We start from the raw sequence: 14,034 nt of genomic DNA on the forward strand, positions 1-14,034 counted from the left end.
CTTTTGTTGCCCTTGATGTTTTATCCTTGTTGTGGTTATTATTGTTGTTAGATAGGACAGAGAGAAATGGAGAGAGGAGGGGAAGACAGAGAGGGGGAGAGAAAGATAGACACCTGCAGACCTGCTTCACTGCTTGCAAGGCGACCCCTGCAGTGGGAAGCTGGGGGCTCGAACTGTGATCCTTATGCCGGTCCTTGTGCTTTGCGCCATGTGTGCTTAACCTGCTATGCTATTGCCTGACTCCCCTCATCTATCTTCTTTTCTTAATATTTTTATCATGGAAAAGTCCAGACATACAGATTTAGACTATTCAACCCCTCTTACACTCAACATGAAGCTTTAATACTTGAAAGAAAGTTTTTTTGTTTTTAACATTTTAAACAATATAAAATCTTTATTTTAGCACAGCAAGTACTTTATAAACATCAGGTCCTTAGTTAAATCCACAGGACTGACTGTGCCAGAGTGATACTCTTGTGGAACCAAAGAACTTATAGAGAAAAGTGACAATTAATCTAAGAACTAAAGAATAAGTAGGAGTTTGCCAAGGGAATAAGCCGAACAGCAAGTGAGAGAACTAGCCGTATAAAAGCTTGACTTGTGTCACTATTTCAGTATGGGTGTTAGAGTGGGAGGGCAGTGTGGGGAGAGATGAAGCCAAAGAGGAAAATTAAACTACTGATATGGAATAAATCACTGAAGAAAAATGTATAGCAAGAAGAAAAGGGCAAAGTTGAAACCTGGGAGCAAAGAACACTTAAATAGTACTGAGAGTCAAAGAAGCCCTGAAAGGCAGCAGGGAAAGAAAGAACAGAGACAAACAGGGAAAGACAGGGAAAGAATGCTGTCCTGAAACCAATGGAGGAGAATTCTAAAAATGAAGGAAGCCGCTAAGTCCATAGCGGCTGTGGCAGTTCTGAAGTTCTGAAGGCGAGAACTCACCATTTTATTTGTCACTGAGGAAAACATCATTATGCCTAACTTACAATATAGTTCAAGTTCATAGGAGTTACTGGCTTGTCCCTGACTATGTATCTAAAGAATGACCTAGTGGTCCGGGAGGTGGTGCAGTGGATAAAGCGCTTGACTCTCAAGCGTGAGGTCCTGAGTTCAAGTCCCAGCAGCACATGTACCAGAGTGATGTCTGGTTCTTTTTCTCTCTCTCCTCCTGTCTTTCTCATCAATCAATAAATAAAATCTTTAAAAAAAAAAAAAAAGAAAGAATGAATGACCTATAGAAAACCTCTAGGGCCAGGCAATGGCACACCTGGTTAAGTGCTCACATTACACTGAGCAAGGACCCAGGTTCAAGCCCCTGGTCCCCACCTGCAGGGGGAAAGGTTCACTAGTGGTGAAATAGGACTGCAGGTATCTCTTTGTGTCTCTCCCTATCTATCTTCCCCTCCCCTCTCAATTTCTGTCTCTATCCAATAACAAATAATATTTTTTAAAAAAAAGGAAATCCCGGGGGCCGGGTGGTAGCGCAGCGGGTTAAACTCAAAGAGCAAGGACTGGCATAAGGATCCCGGTTTGAGCCCCTGGCTCCCCACCTGCAGGGGAGTCACTTCACAAGCGGTGAAGCAGGTCTGCAGGTGTCTATCTTTCTCTCCCCCTCTCTGTCTTCCCCTCCTCTCTCCATTTCTCTCTGCCCTATCCAACAACAATGACAGCAATGGCAACAATAATAGTAATAACAACGATGTTAAACAACAAGGGCAACAAGAGAGAAAAAAATGGACTCCAGGAGCAATGGATTCGTAGTGCAGGCACTGAGCCCCGGCAATAACCCTGGAGGAAAAAATAAAATAAAATAAAATAAAATAAAATAAAATAAAATAAAATAAAATAAAATAAAGTAAAATAAAATAAAATATAAAATAAATAAAAAAGGAAATCTCTATTTTTTTTTCCTCAGTCTGGGAGATGGTACATATGACAGAGTGACTGACTTGCATGTTTGAGGCACCAAGTTCTTTTTTAAAAAAATTTTTTGTTATCTTTATTGTATAGAGATAGTCAGAAATTGATTATGTGGAAAATAACTGAGAAATGTTATGCATATACAAACTATTGTATTGACTGTCAAATATAAAACATTAATCCCCCAATAAAGGAATTTTTTTTAATAAAGGAAAGAAATTGAGAGGGTAAAGGAGATAGGGAGGGAGACAGAGACACCTGCAGCACTGCTTCACCACTTATAAAGCTTTCCCCCTACAGGAGGGGACTGGGGGCTTGAACCTGGGTCCTTGCACACTACAACATGTGCGCTCAACCAGGTGCACCACTGCACCGGCTCTGAGGCACCAAGTTCTACTCTTAGTATTGAATATGCCAGAGTGATGCTCTGGTTCTTGCTGTCTCTCTTCATCTTTGTCCTTCTCTCATTTCTACACCAGTAATACATTTTCAAAAAGTTTTTATAGCAAGATCAAACCTTTATAAATCATTTTATTTTATAAGAAATAAGTATTTACCATATATAATTATGATAATTTACATATTAAATCAATATTACTTAGTCTAAGACATGATTCCTAATAGTTATTTTTAATTCATTACTTAATTAGTGATTTAATATTGGTTCACAAAATTACAGGATAACAGGGGTACAATTCCACACGATTCCCATCACCAGAGTTCTGTGTCCCTCATTCCCTCCGCTGGGAACTGCAGTGGTTCTCCCAAAGTCACAGATACAGGTTGACTGTTATTACTATGACTATCTATCTATCTACCTATCTTTTTGCCCATTTTTTCTATGGTCCTACTTTCTCTTCCTTTCAAAGTAACACCCACTACTTCGGAATGTCTTTCCTTTTTTCCTCTTCTCTCTGGGTCCTGATGCAGAATAGTTTTTTTTTTAAAAATTATTTTGGCATAAGGATCCCGATTCAAGCCCCAGGCTCCCCAAGGCAGGGGCTAGTCCCTTCACAGGCGGTGAAGCATGTCTTCAGATGTTTATCTTTCTCCCTCTCTTTTTTTTTTTTAAATTTATTTCTTTATTGGGGAATTAATGTTTTACATTCAACAGTAAATACAATAGTTTGTACATGCATAACATTCCCCAGTTTCCCATTTAACAATACAACCCCCACTATGTCATGGACCTGTATTCTCCCCACCCACCCACCCCAGAGTCTTTTACTTGCGTGCAATATGCCAATTCCATTTCAGGTTCTACTTGTGTTTTCTTTTCTGATCTTGTTTTTCAACTTCTGCCTGAGAGTGAGATCATCCCATATTCATCCTTCTGTTTCTGACTTATTTCACTCAACATGATTTTTTCAAGGTCCATCCATCTCCCTCTCTGTCTTCCCCTCCTCTCTCCATTTCTCTCTGTCCTATCCAACAACAATGACATCCATAACAACAGCAACAACAATAAAAAAGCAACAAGGGCAACAAAATGGAATAAATAAATACTATTTAAAATATATTTACATATTTTTTGTTTTTTTAATATATTTTTAAATTTATCATCTTTATTTACTTGATAGATACAACCAGAAATCAAGAGGGAAAGGGGAGGTACAGAGGGGAGAGTAGGACATTTGCAGCTCTGCTTCACCACTCGTGAAGCTTTCCCTCTGCAGGTGGGCACCAGGGGCTTGAACCCGGGTCCTTGCACACTGTAATGTGTGTGCTTAACCAGATGCGCTACCACCTGGCCCTCATTTCTATTTGTTTTATTTATTTATTTTGGCACCAGGGTTATCGCTGGGGCTAGGTGCTTGCACTATGAATCCACTGCTCCTGGCGGCCATTTTTTCTTCCTTTCTCTTCCTCCTTTCTTCCCTCCTTCCTTCCTTCCTTCCTTCCTTCCTTCCTTCCTTCCTTCCTTCCTTCCTGTCTTTCTCTTTCTTTCTTTTTCTTTCTTTTTTGCCAGAACACTGCTCAGCTCTGGCTTATGGTGGTGCAGGGGACTGAACCAGGGACTTTGCAGCCTCAAGCATGGGACTCTTTGCATAATCATTATGCTGTCTACCCCCGCCCCCATTTTTTCCATTTTTTAAAAATTGGATAGGACAGAGAGAAATTAAGAGAAGAGGGGAGATAGAAAGGGAAAGAGAAAGATAGACACCTGCAGACCTGCTTCACCGCTTGTGAAACGACCTCCTGCAGGTGGGGAGCCAGGGGCTTGAACTGGGATCCTTGCGCGGGTCTCTGAGATTTGTACTATATGCGCTTAACCTAGTGAGCCACCGCCCAGGCCCTATTTGTTTTATTTTTTATGAGAGAGAGATAGAGAGACCAGAGCACTGCTCAGGTCTGGTTTATGGTGTTTGGGGATTGAATTTGAGACTATGGGGCTTTAGGCATGAGGTTTTTTTGTTTGTTTGTTTGTTTTTTCATAACCATTATGCTGTCGCTCCAGCCCCCTAATAGATATAAAAGAGGGAATGGGTTTTGGCAGAATTGAAAATAACTGTGTTCTCCTGAACATTTAGGACTTTGTGGAATGCGAATGGAAATGGGAAGGAAATCGTCTGAGGAAAACAAATATTCAAAAGCAATTTAGAGAACATTATGATTCCTTCCCTTCTATGACTAAAGGTCATTGTCTGTGACTTTCTTCCACAGGAACGTCCATGATGCATTATGACTTAGTCTTGAGAACAATTAAAACTGCAAATAATTTTTTGTTTGTTTGTTTTAAACCAGAACAGTGCTTAGCTCTGCTTTATAGTGGTGCAGGGGATTGAACCCTGCGACTTCAGAGCCTCAGGTATGAAAGTCTTTTGCATAATAACCATTATACTATTTCCTCCACCCAGCAATTAATTTTATTAACATTTTAGAGTTTAATTCATAACTTTATTGGAATCAATTAATAGTTTAAAGAATCTCCATAAAACCCAAACTAAATTCTCACTCTCATTATACAAGTAAATGTGAAATAGGTGATTCTATGAATATAATGTTAGATAAATTGGGGGGTGGGGGTGGAGGGGTAGCACAGCGGATTAAGCGCACATGGCTCAAAGCACAAGGACAGGCTTAAAGATCCCAGTTCGAGCTCCCAGCTCCCCACCTGTCTCGATTTCTCTCTGTCCTATCCAAAAACAGCAAAATAGCGACAACAAAATGGGAAAAAAGGCCTCCAGGAGTAGTGGATTAGTAGTGCAGGCACAGAGCCCTAATGATAACCCTGGAGACAAAGCAAAAGAAATTAAAAGAGAAGTTCTAAAAGCTATGCAATTGGTGTGTTCCTAAATCAAAAGAATGGCACATTACAATTACTGTGCTACCTGCATGTCACTGATTTGGGGATTATAAAAAAAAATTAGACCAAGAGGAAAGAGAAAGGGAGGGAAGGAGAGGGGGAAAGGTGCTCAGGAGTGCCAGTGCCTAGTTATTAATAAGCTGGGCTTGGACTTCCCTGGACAGATGACCCCACCAATGTGTCCTGGAGCCCCGCTTCCCCAGAGCCCTGCCCCACTAGGGAAAGAGAGAGGCAGAGTGGGAGCATGGATCCACCTGCCAACACCCATGTTCAACAGGGAAGCAGTTACAAAAGCCAGACCTTCCACCTTCTGCATCCCACAAGGACCCTGGGTCCATGCTCCCAGAGGGATAAAGAATAGGAAAGCTATCAGGGGAGGGGATGGGATACGGAATTCTGGTCGTGGGAATTGTGTGGAGTTGTACCCCTCTTAACCTATGGTCTTGTCAGTGTTTCCTTTTTATTAATAAAAATTTGAAAAAAAATAAATAAGTTGGGCTTGCAAGTGTGATTTCCTGAGGTCCGTCCCTGGCACTACATATGCCAGAGTAACGTTCTGTTTCCATCTGTCTCTCTCTCCTATAGGTAAATAAACCTTTTTAGTAAGTGGAAGGAAAGGTAAAAAAAAAAACAAAACCAAAAGAACCAAAAAAACAGACTAGAGAAAGAAAAGCAAGGGCTAGGGAGATAGTTGAGCCTACTAGAATACTAACTTACATGCCTGATGCACCAAAGGCCACAAGTTCAATCCCTAGCACCTTATGCCAGAGTTGAGCTGTATACTCTGGTCTTCTTGCTACATGTTCTCTCATTATAGAGCTCAAATAAGTTAAGAAAGAAATCTTATTAAAAAAAAATAAGGAGTCAGGCGGTAGTGTACTGGATTAAGCGCAGGTAGTGAAAAGCGCAAGGACCGGCCTAAGGATCCTGGTTTGAGCCCCAGGATCCCCACCTCTAGAGGGGAAGTAAGTCTGCAGGTGTCTGTCTTTCTCTCTCCCTCTATCTTCTCTCCCCTCTTGGTTTCTTTCTGCCCTATCCAACAACAGCAAGGGCAACAAAATGGGGAAAATGGCCTCCAGGAGCAGTGGATTCATAGTGCAAGCACCAAGATTACCCTAGAGGCTAAATAAATAAATAAATTAAATTAAATTCATACCTTTACCTTTGGCTTAATACAAAAAGACAGCTGAGGGGAGGGGAGGAGAAATAGCATAATGGTTATTCAAAGAGACTGTTGTGCCTGAGGCTCTGAAGTCCCAGGTCTAGCCTCATGCACTATCATAAGCCAGAGCTGAGCAGTTTTCTGGTAAAAACAAACAAACAAACTGAAAGACAACTGAGTTAGCAGTTGAGATAGACTTTTTTCCCCCTGTCCTAGACAGAGTAGCTCCTCGTTTTAGTTGTCATAAGGAAATACTCTATGTATGTAGCCGCTTGATTTTGGATTGTTTTCCTCCAGCATAAAACTACTTAAAGAGGTATGAATCCTACTGGTTTAGGCGGCCCTGCATCTGAAAAAATAATGTCACAATACAAAAAAGCTAACAGATTCATTTTTCTTCTATTATTACTATTTTATTTTTATTTATTTATTCCCTTTTGTTGCCCTTGTTTTATTGTTGTAGTTATTATTGATGTCATTGTTGTTGAATAGGACAGAGAGAAATGGAGACAGGAGGGGAAGACAGAGAGGGGGAGAGAAAGATAGACACCTGCAGATCTGCTTCACTGCCTGTGAAGCGACTCCCCTGCAGGTGGGGAGCCGGGGCTCAAACCAGGATCCATCCTCCAGTCCTTGCACTTTGCGCCACCTGAGCTTAACCCACTGTGCTACCACCCGACTCCTGAATTCATTTTTCTATGACTTCTATCTTCAAAATGCAGAACAGAGAAAACTGTCAGTAAAGGATCACTTGCTTCTTTTTTAACCCCCAAAATTAAATTTTTTACTGTTCATATTTTTTTTACTAATTTTCAAAATGAGAGCTAAGAATATTGACATGACATTTTAAAAAAGCTATTTTAAGTGGTTTATTCATACTATATTTTAAGTAACCAATCTTATTTTAGTCTCAAATTACAATATACATATTAATGATTTTTAAAAGTGGGATGAAGAGAGAGCTAGCTTTTCATTCTTGAACCCGGGTCTTTGCACACTATATTGTGTACACTTAATCAGGTGCACCCCTTTCTGACCCCCTTTTTTCCAGAACTGGGACTTTGCTCCTGGCTGCTTTTTTTTCACTCAGATAGATAGATATACATATAAACAGAATATCTGTCTTGTAATGAGGAGGGGAGAAGCAAGCAGTGGACACCTGCAGACCTGCTTTACCACTTGTGAAGTGTTCCTCCCCCTGCAGCTGGGGAGTTGGGGCTCGAACCTGGATCCTTGCATGGGTCTTTGTGTTTAGTACTATGTGCATTTGACTGCATGCACCCCCTGTCCCTGAAATATCATCATTTCATAAACCATTGTTAAATCAGTGATAATAAAAGTCACACACACACACACCTCAAAAAAAAAAAAGGAAAGAAAGTTTGTGTGGGGATTGAATAGATGACTAGGTATGGTGCCTACACGTAGATCTGAGCTCCAGAAGCTCTAGGGTGGTATTATAGCATCAGAAGGCACTTCGGTATCATGGTTCTCTCCCACACTCTGTTTGAAAAGTGACTCTGAAGCAGAGAAACAGTAAATGTGTGAGACTGTGGCCCTCAAGAAACGGACAATTGGTGTAAGTATTTGATTATCAGATAAATTCAAGGCAATGAGGTAAGAGGGAAATTTCATACTAATTATAATACAAAAAGAAGCTATTATATAATCATTATATATTTGTACTTATATAGCTTAAAATTACCTGAAACAAAAGTAAGAGAATTAAAGGGGAAAAAATCATCCAAAATATGTTTTCAGGTATAAAGATACAAAAAGCTTCCAAATTACCTGAAGACTACAGAGAGCAAACATGAATGATATTTCCCAAAAGGCTGAGGTAAGTCTCAAAAAAAAAAAGTTTTTTTATTGAGGGGCAGCAGTTGTAAAGTTGTAGAAAGGATCATTGTTTGGTGGAAAGATTATAGTTTGAAGTTCATAATAATATTGTGTCAGAAAACACAAGTAGAACCTGAAATGGAATTGGCATATCGCACCAAAGTAAAAGACTCTAGGGTGGGTGGGTGGGGAGAATACAGGTCCATGAAGGATGATAGAAGACCTAGTGGGGGTTGTATTGTTATATGGGAAACTGAGGAATGTCATGCATGTACAAACTATTGTATTTACTGTTGAATGTAAAACATTAATTCCCCAATAAAGAAATTTTTAAAAATCATGTTATTTAAAAATAATAATAGTAATAATAATATTGTGTCAGGATGTAAAACCTGAAATAAAGTTCACAGGCTGGCCTTAGGCCCAGTATTTTCTTTTCTTTTCTTCTTTTTAATATTTATTTATTCCCTTTTGTTGCCCTTGTTGTTTTATTGTTGTAGTTATTACTGATGTCATTGTTGTTGGATAGGACAGAGAGAGATGGAGAGAGGAGGGGAAGACAGAGAGTGGGAAAGATAGACACCTGCAGACCTGCTTTACCGCCTGTGAAGTGACCCCCACTACAGGTGGGGATCTGGGGGCTCGAACTGGGATCCTTAACTGGGGTCCTTGCACTTTGTGCCACATGCGCTTAATCCGCTGCGCTACTGCCCGACTTCCGAGGCCCAGTATTTTCACTAGGAAAACCAGTTGTCAGATTTTTCAATTGACTGAGGTAGATACAGTGGGTACCATATTAAGTAGAATTTAATATTTGAGTCTCAAAAGCTATTTTTTCCAGTATTAAAGAAACAGATTTAGCATATATCCTTAGAAGATAGTGATAACTAGCTACTTCTTTTTTAAAAAATCATTTATTCATTTATTTATTGAATAGAGACAGGAATAGAGAGGGAAAGGATACACAGAGACAGATAACCAGAGACCTGCAGCACAGCTTCACTGCTGGCAAAGCTTTTCTTTTGCAGGTGAGGACTGGAGGCTTGAACCTGGGTCCTTGCACATTTATAACATGTGTGTCACAGTCTGACCTATTTCTTATAGCCTCTACAATGAAATTTCAGAGCTTTTTTTTTTTTTGGTTCTTGGCTGTGGTTACCAAGGGTTAAAGTAACAAGAGATGGCACTTGAAAATTATAAACTTAAGAAAACCTTCAGTGGTCAGTGACATAACTCTATAGATGATTTTTTCTTTTCTTTCTTTTTATGTATTTATTTATTTTTCCCTTTTGTTGCCCTTGTTTTTCTTTTATTATTGTTATAGTTATTGTTGTTGTTGATGATGTCGTTGTTAGATAGGACAGAGAGGAATGGAGAGAGAGAGAGAAAGAAAGATAGACACCTGCAGACCTGCTTCACCGCCTGGGAAGTGGTTCCCCTGCAGGTGGGGAGCCGGGGGCTCGAACCGGGATACTTATTCTGATCCTTGCACTTTGTGCCACGTGTACTTAACCTGCTGTGCTACTGACCGACTCCCATCTTTTTTTTTTTAAGTCTTATTTATTAATGACTGAGCACTAGGAGCCAAGTGGTGGCACACCTGGTTGAGTGCACAAATTATAGTGTGTAAGGACCCGGGTTCAAGCCTCCAGTCCCCAGCTGCATTAGGGAACTTCATAAGTGGTGAAGCAGTGTTGCAGCTCTCTCTCTCTCTTTCTCTCTCTCCCTCTCTTTCTCTCTCTTTCTCCCCCATCTCCCTCTTTCATCTCAATTTCTTCTGTCTCTATGCAAAACAAATAAAATATATTAATGATCAAGCAATAGAGAGAACCAGAGTATCACACTATCTCATGTAAGACCAGGATCAAACCAGGACCTCATGCTTGAGAGTCCAAAGCTTTACCCACTGTGCCACTGCCCCATAGCCACTTAAAATTTATTTTATTAATTTTATTAATTTATTTACAAGAGACTGCCTAGGTCCCCACCCCCCAAAAAAACTCTTTTTCTAAAAACAAAACAAAAAAATTTTTTTTGGATGGAGGCAGAGAAATTGAGAGGGGAGAGGGAGGTAAGGAGAGAGGCAAGAGAGACGCTTGTAGCACTGCTTCACCACTTATGAAGCTTTCCTCCTGCAGATAGGGACTGGGGATTTGAACCAGGGTTCTTGTAACATGTGCACTCAACCTGGTGCACCACTACTTGGCCTCACTACCCAACCATTGCTTATCATGGTGCCTAGGCATTGAACTTGGAACCTTTGGTGCCCCAAGCATGAAAGTCTAATCTGTAGTTTGCCATTATTTGTAGAACATTGCTTAGTTTTTTTTTTAAATTCTTATTTATAAAAAAGAAACACTGACAAAAGCCATAGGATAAGAGAGGTACAACTCCACACAATTCCCATCACCAGAACTCCATATCCCATCCCCTCCCCTGATAGCTTTCCTATTCTTTTTTTTTTTTTTTAATTTTCATTTACAAAAAGGAATCACTGACAAAAACCATAGGATTAGAGGGTGTACAACTCCACACAATTCCTACCACCAGAACTCCGCATCCCATCCCCTCCCCTGATAGCTTTCCTATTCTTTATCCCTCTGGGAGTAGGGACCCAAGGTCATTATGGGGTGCAGAAGGTGGAAGATCTGGCTTCTGTAATTGCTTCCACACTGAACATGGGTATTGACAGGTCGATCCATACTCCCACCCTCTCTCTGTTTCTCTAGTGGGGCGGGGTTCTCAGAAAGTGGAGCTCCAGGACACATTGGTGGGGTTGTCTGTCTAGGGAAGTCTGGTCGGCATCATGCTAGCATCTGAAACCTGGTGGCTGAAAAGAGAGTTTAACATATAAAGCCAAACCAATTGTTGACTAATTATAAACCTAAAGACTGGAATATTGCTGATGAAGATTTGGAGTCTCTGTCTTGGAGCTAGCTAGTAAGCCTATTTTAGTTATATTCCCTAGGGCCCATGACTATACTAGGCTTGACATCTGATATGCAGGTGGATCCAAGTTATTGACTGGGGAGATGATGTCATGGCAGTGCTTAGTATTTTAAGGCACTGAAATTGTATTTACAGAAATTTATTTTAAAGATGAGTTTAATTTTCAAAAAGAAAATAATTTACTTTCCTAGCTTCAGAGTGGAAATTTTTTCCCTTGTCTTTTAGTAGACTCCCATTTCTTTGGGAAGTGGTTTTTGTTTTGTTTTGTTTTGTTTTTGCTATTTGAGAACTTTCTTCTTAAATAAAGTTTATCCTAGTTGGAGTGATACAGCCTTCTCACACATTTTAAATGCTGGTGTAGTGAAGCTTTGGATGGGTAGCGTCTACAATATAAGCTACTGATTATTCACAAACCCACAAGAAGGAAGTAGAGGACTGACCCTTGATATTCCTCATATCAGATATGGAAGCAAGCAAGAATATGTGACATAGGTTTAAACATTTAAGCTTAAACCTTTATTTTGTTTTGAATTTAGTCTAACTTATTGAAACTAACGTGGGTATCTTTTAAACTAGAGGTATAACGTTTGACTCTTGAGTAATGGAGTAGGACATTTAAAAGCAGGTGATTTTAAATTAGGATAAAGAATTCGCTATCTGTATTTTTCTATCTATCTTCAGTTTCACTGTGAAATGTACTTACAAGTTGGGAGTTCTCTACTATGAAATTCTTGTATTTTCTGTAATTTTATTTTCATTCTTACTATAATCTCAAATCAGATTCTAATGTTACAAATAAGATTTCAAGTTAATTCCTATGTTCTGTTTTATTATGTGCTTTCTTACATTGTTTGTTCTGATTGATCTTTACCTGGTTTCTTTCCAGATTTTTTAACTTTCTTTTCTTTATTTCCTTCTAATGAAGATTCTGCTTTCTTCATCTAAACCTGTCCCAAAAACCTATGTGCCAAAACTTGGCAAGGGTGATGTAAAGGATAAATTTGAAGCCATGCAGAGAGCCAGGGAAGAAAGAAACCAAAGGAGATCTAGAGATGAAAAGCAAAGAAGAAAAGAACAATATAATAGAGAGAGAGAATGGAACAGGAGAAAGCAGGAGGTTGTTTATTTTATTTTATTTTTGTGTAAATGTTCATTTTCATCTTTTAATTGTCATTTTATTATTTATATTAACTGCATTTCATTTTAACTGAAATAATTTTCTGTATTTTATGTTAATTTCAAACTGCATGTAGTAGTAGTTAGTTTAATTTGCAAGCATGTTCATAATAATTTATTTAACTGTCTAGATTAAAGAAATGCTTGCTTCTGATGATGAAGAAGTATCATCTAAAATAGAAAAGGCTTACGTCCCAAAGCTGAAAGGTAAGAAACTCAGAGGATAAATTTTAAGTAAATGAAATTAAAAAACAAAAAGGTATATAACAAAATCCCAAGCATGATTCACGTGTTCTTAGGTACTGTTAAAGGCAGATTTGCTGAAATGGAGAAACAAAGACAAGAGGAAGAAAGGAAGAGGACGGAGGAAGAGCGAAAACGCAGAATTGAGCAAGATTTGTTAGAAAAGAGGAAGATACAACGTGAATTAGCAAAAAAGGCTGAGCAGGTAGACACTAAATTTCAAGTTGGCATTTATTTCAGAAACTAAGTGTGCAAATCAAAACTAACTAGTATTTTACTGAATGAAAACATTTTTTATATTTATTTATTTTCCCTTTTGTTGCCATTGTTATTGTTGTTGTAGTTATTGTTGTTATTATTGATGTCGTTGTTGTTGGATAGGACAAAGAGAAGTGGAGAGAGGAGGGGATGACAGAGAGGGGGGAGAGAAAGACAGAAATCTGCAGACCCGCTTCACCGCCTGTGAAGCGACTACCCTGCAGGTGGGGAGCAGGGGGTTTGAACCAGGATCTTTAAACCGGTCCTTGCGCTTTGGGCCACATGTGCTTAACCTGCTGCGCTACCGCCCGACACCCCCTAATGAAAACATTTTAATACAACAAAGTGTTCAATAGCATCTAGCTTATATATGCCTTTTTTTAATATTTATTTTATTTATTTATTCCCTTTTGTTGCCCTTGTTGATTTATTGTTGTAGTTATTATTGTTGTTGTATAGGACAGAGAGAAATGGAGAGAGGAGGGGAAGGCAGAGAGGAGGAGAGAAAGATAGACACCTGCAGACCTGTTTCACCACCTGTGAAGCGACTCCCCTGCAGGTGGGGAGCTGGGGTTCGAACCGGGATCCTTATGCTGATCCTTGTGCTTTGCGCCACCTGCGCTTAACCGGCTGCGCTACAGCCCGACTCCCATATATGCCATTTTTTAACAAGCTGTTTTTTTAAATTTGGGATTGATAGTGCTTTATAAGATTATAAGATTATAGGGCATAGTTCCACACCACACTTACCACCAAAGTTCAGTGTCCTCGCCTTCCCAATGATAACCACCATAGTTCTCACAACGTTTTAGAGACAGTTTATTTACTTCTGGCTTTTTTCTTATTTCTTTTTTTCTTTCAAGTTCATACGTTTCAGTTTTCTAGATTCCACATATGAACAGAATCATCTGATAGCTGTCTTTCACGTTGTAAATGACTTCTTAAACACACATTATTAATATTCAATACCTCGAAGATGACAGAGTGTGCCTGAGATGACTTTTTATCATATTATCATCTTCTCGTTCTTTTTTTCTTAAAGATTCTTTTTTTTTAATACTCTATTTATTATTGCATAAAGACAGACAGAAATTGAGAGGGGAGGAGGAGAAAGGAAAAGAGACAGAGAGACACCTGCAGCCCTGCTCCACCACTCAAAAAGCTTTCCCCCTGCAGGTGG

The 14,034-nt window shown here is 39.4% G+C and overlaps 1 protein-coding gene across 7 annotated transcripts in view; it reads left to right on the forward strand.

Moving 5' to 3' along the window:
* Positions 1-14,034, forward strand: part of NEXN (nexilin F-actin binding protein) — a 75,357-nt gene that overhangs the window by 16,193 nt on the left and 45,130 nt on the right. For 5 of the 7 annotated variants that reach the window (XM_060202220.1, XM_060202219.1, XM_060202223.1 and 2 more), the window contains exons 2-5: positions 8,151-8,229; positions 12,103-12,294; positions 12,485-12,560; positions 12,653-12,801. In XM_060202220.1, the coding sequence (XP_060058203.1) occupies positions 8,203-8,229; positions 12,103-12,294; positions 12,485-12,560; positions 12,653-12,801 (444 nt within the window). In that variant the 5' untranslated portion in view covers positions 8,151-8,202. The remainder of the gene's footprint in view (positions 1-8,150; positions 8,230-12,102; positions 12,295-12,484; positions 12,561-12,652; positions 12,802-14,034) is intronic. The other 2 variants (XM_060202225.1, XM_060202222.1) reach the window with 1 other exon arrangement.

The sequence above is a fragment of the Erinaceus europaeus genome, chromosome 11 (assembly GCF_950295315.1).
Source record: "Erinaceus europaeus chromosome 11, mEriEur2.1, whole genome shotgun sequence".
Taxonomy (NCBI): Eukaryota; Metazoa; Chordata; class Mammalia; order Eulipotyphla; family Erinaceidae; genus Erinaceus; species Erinaceus europaeus.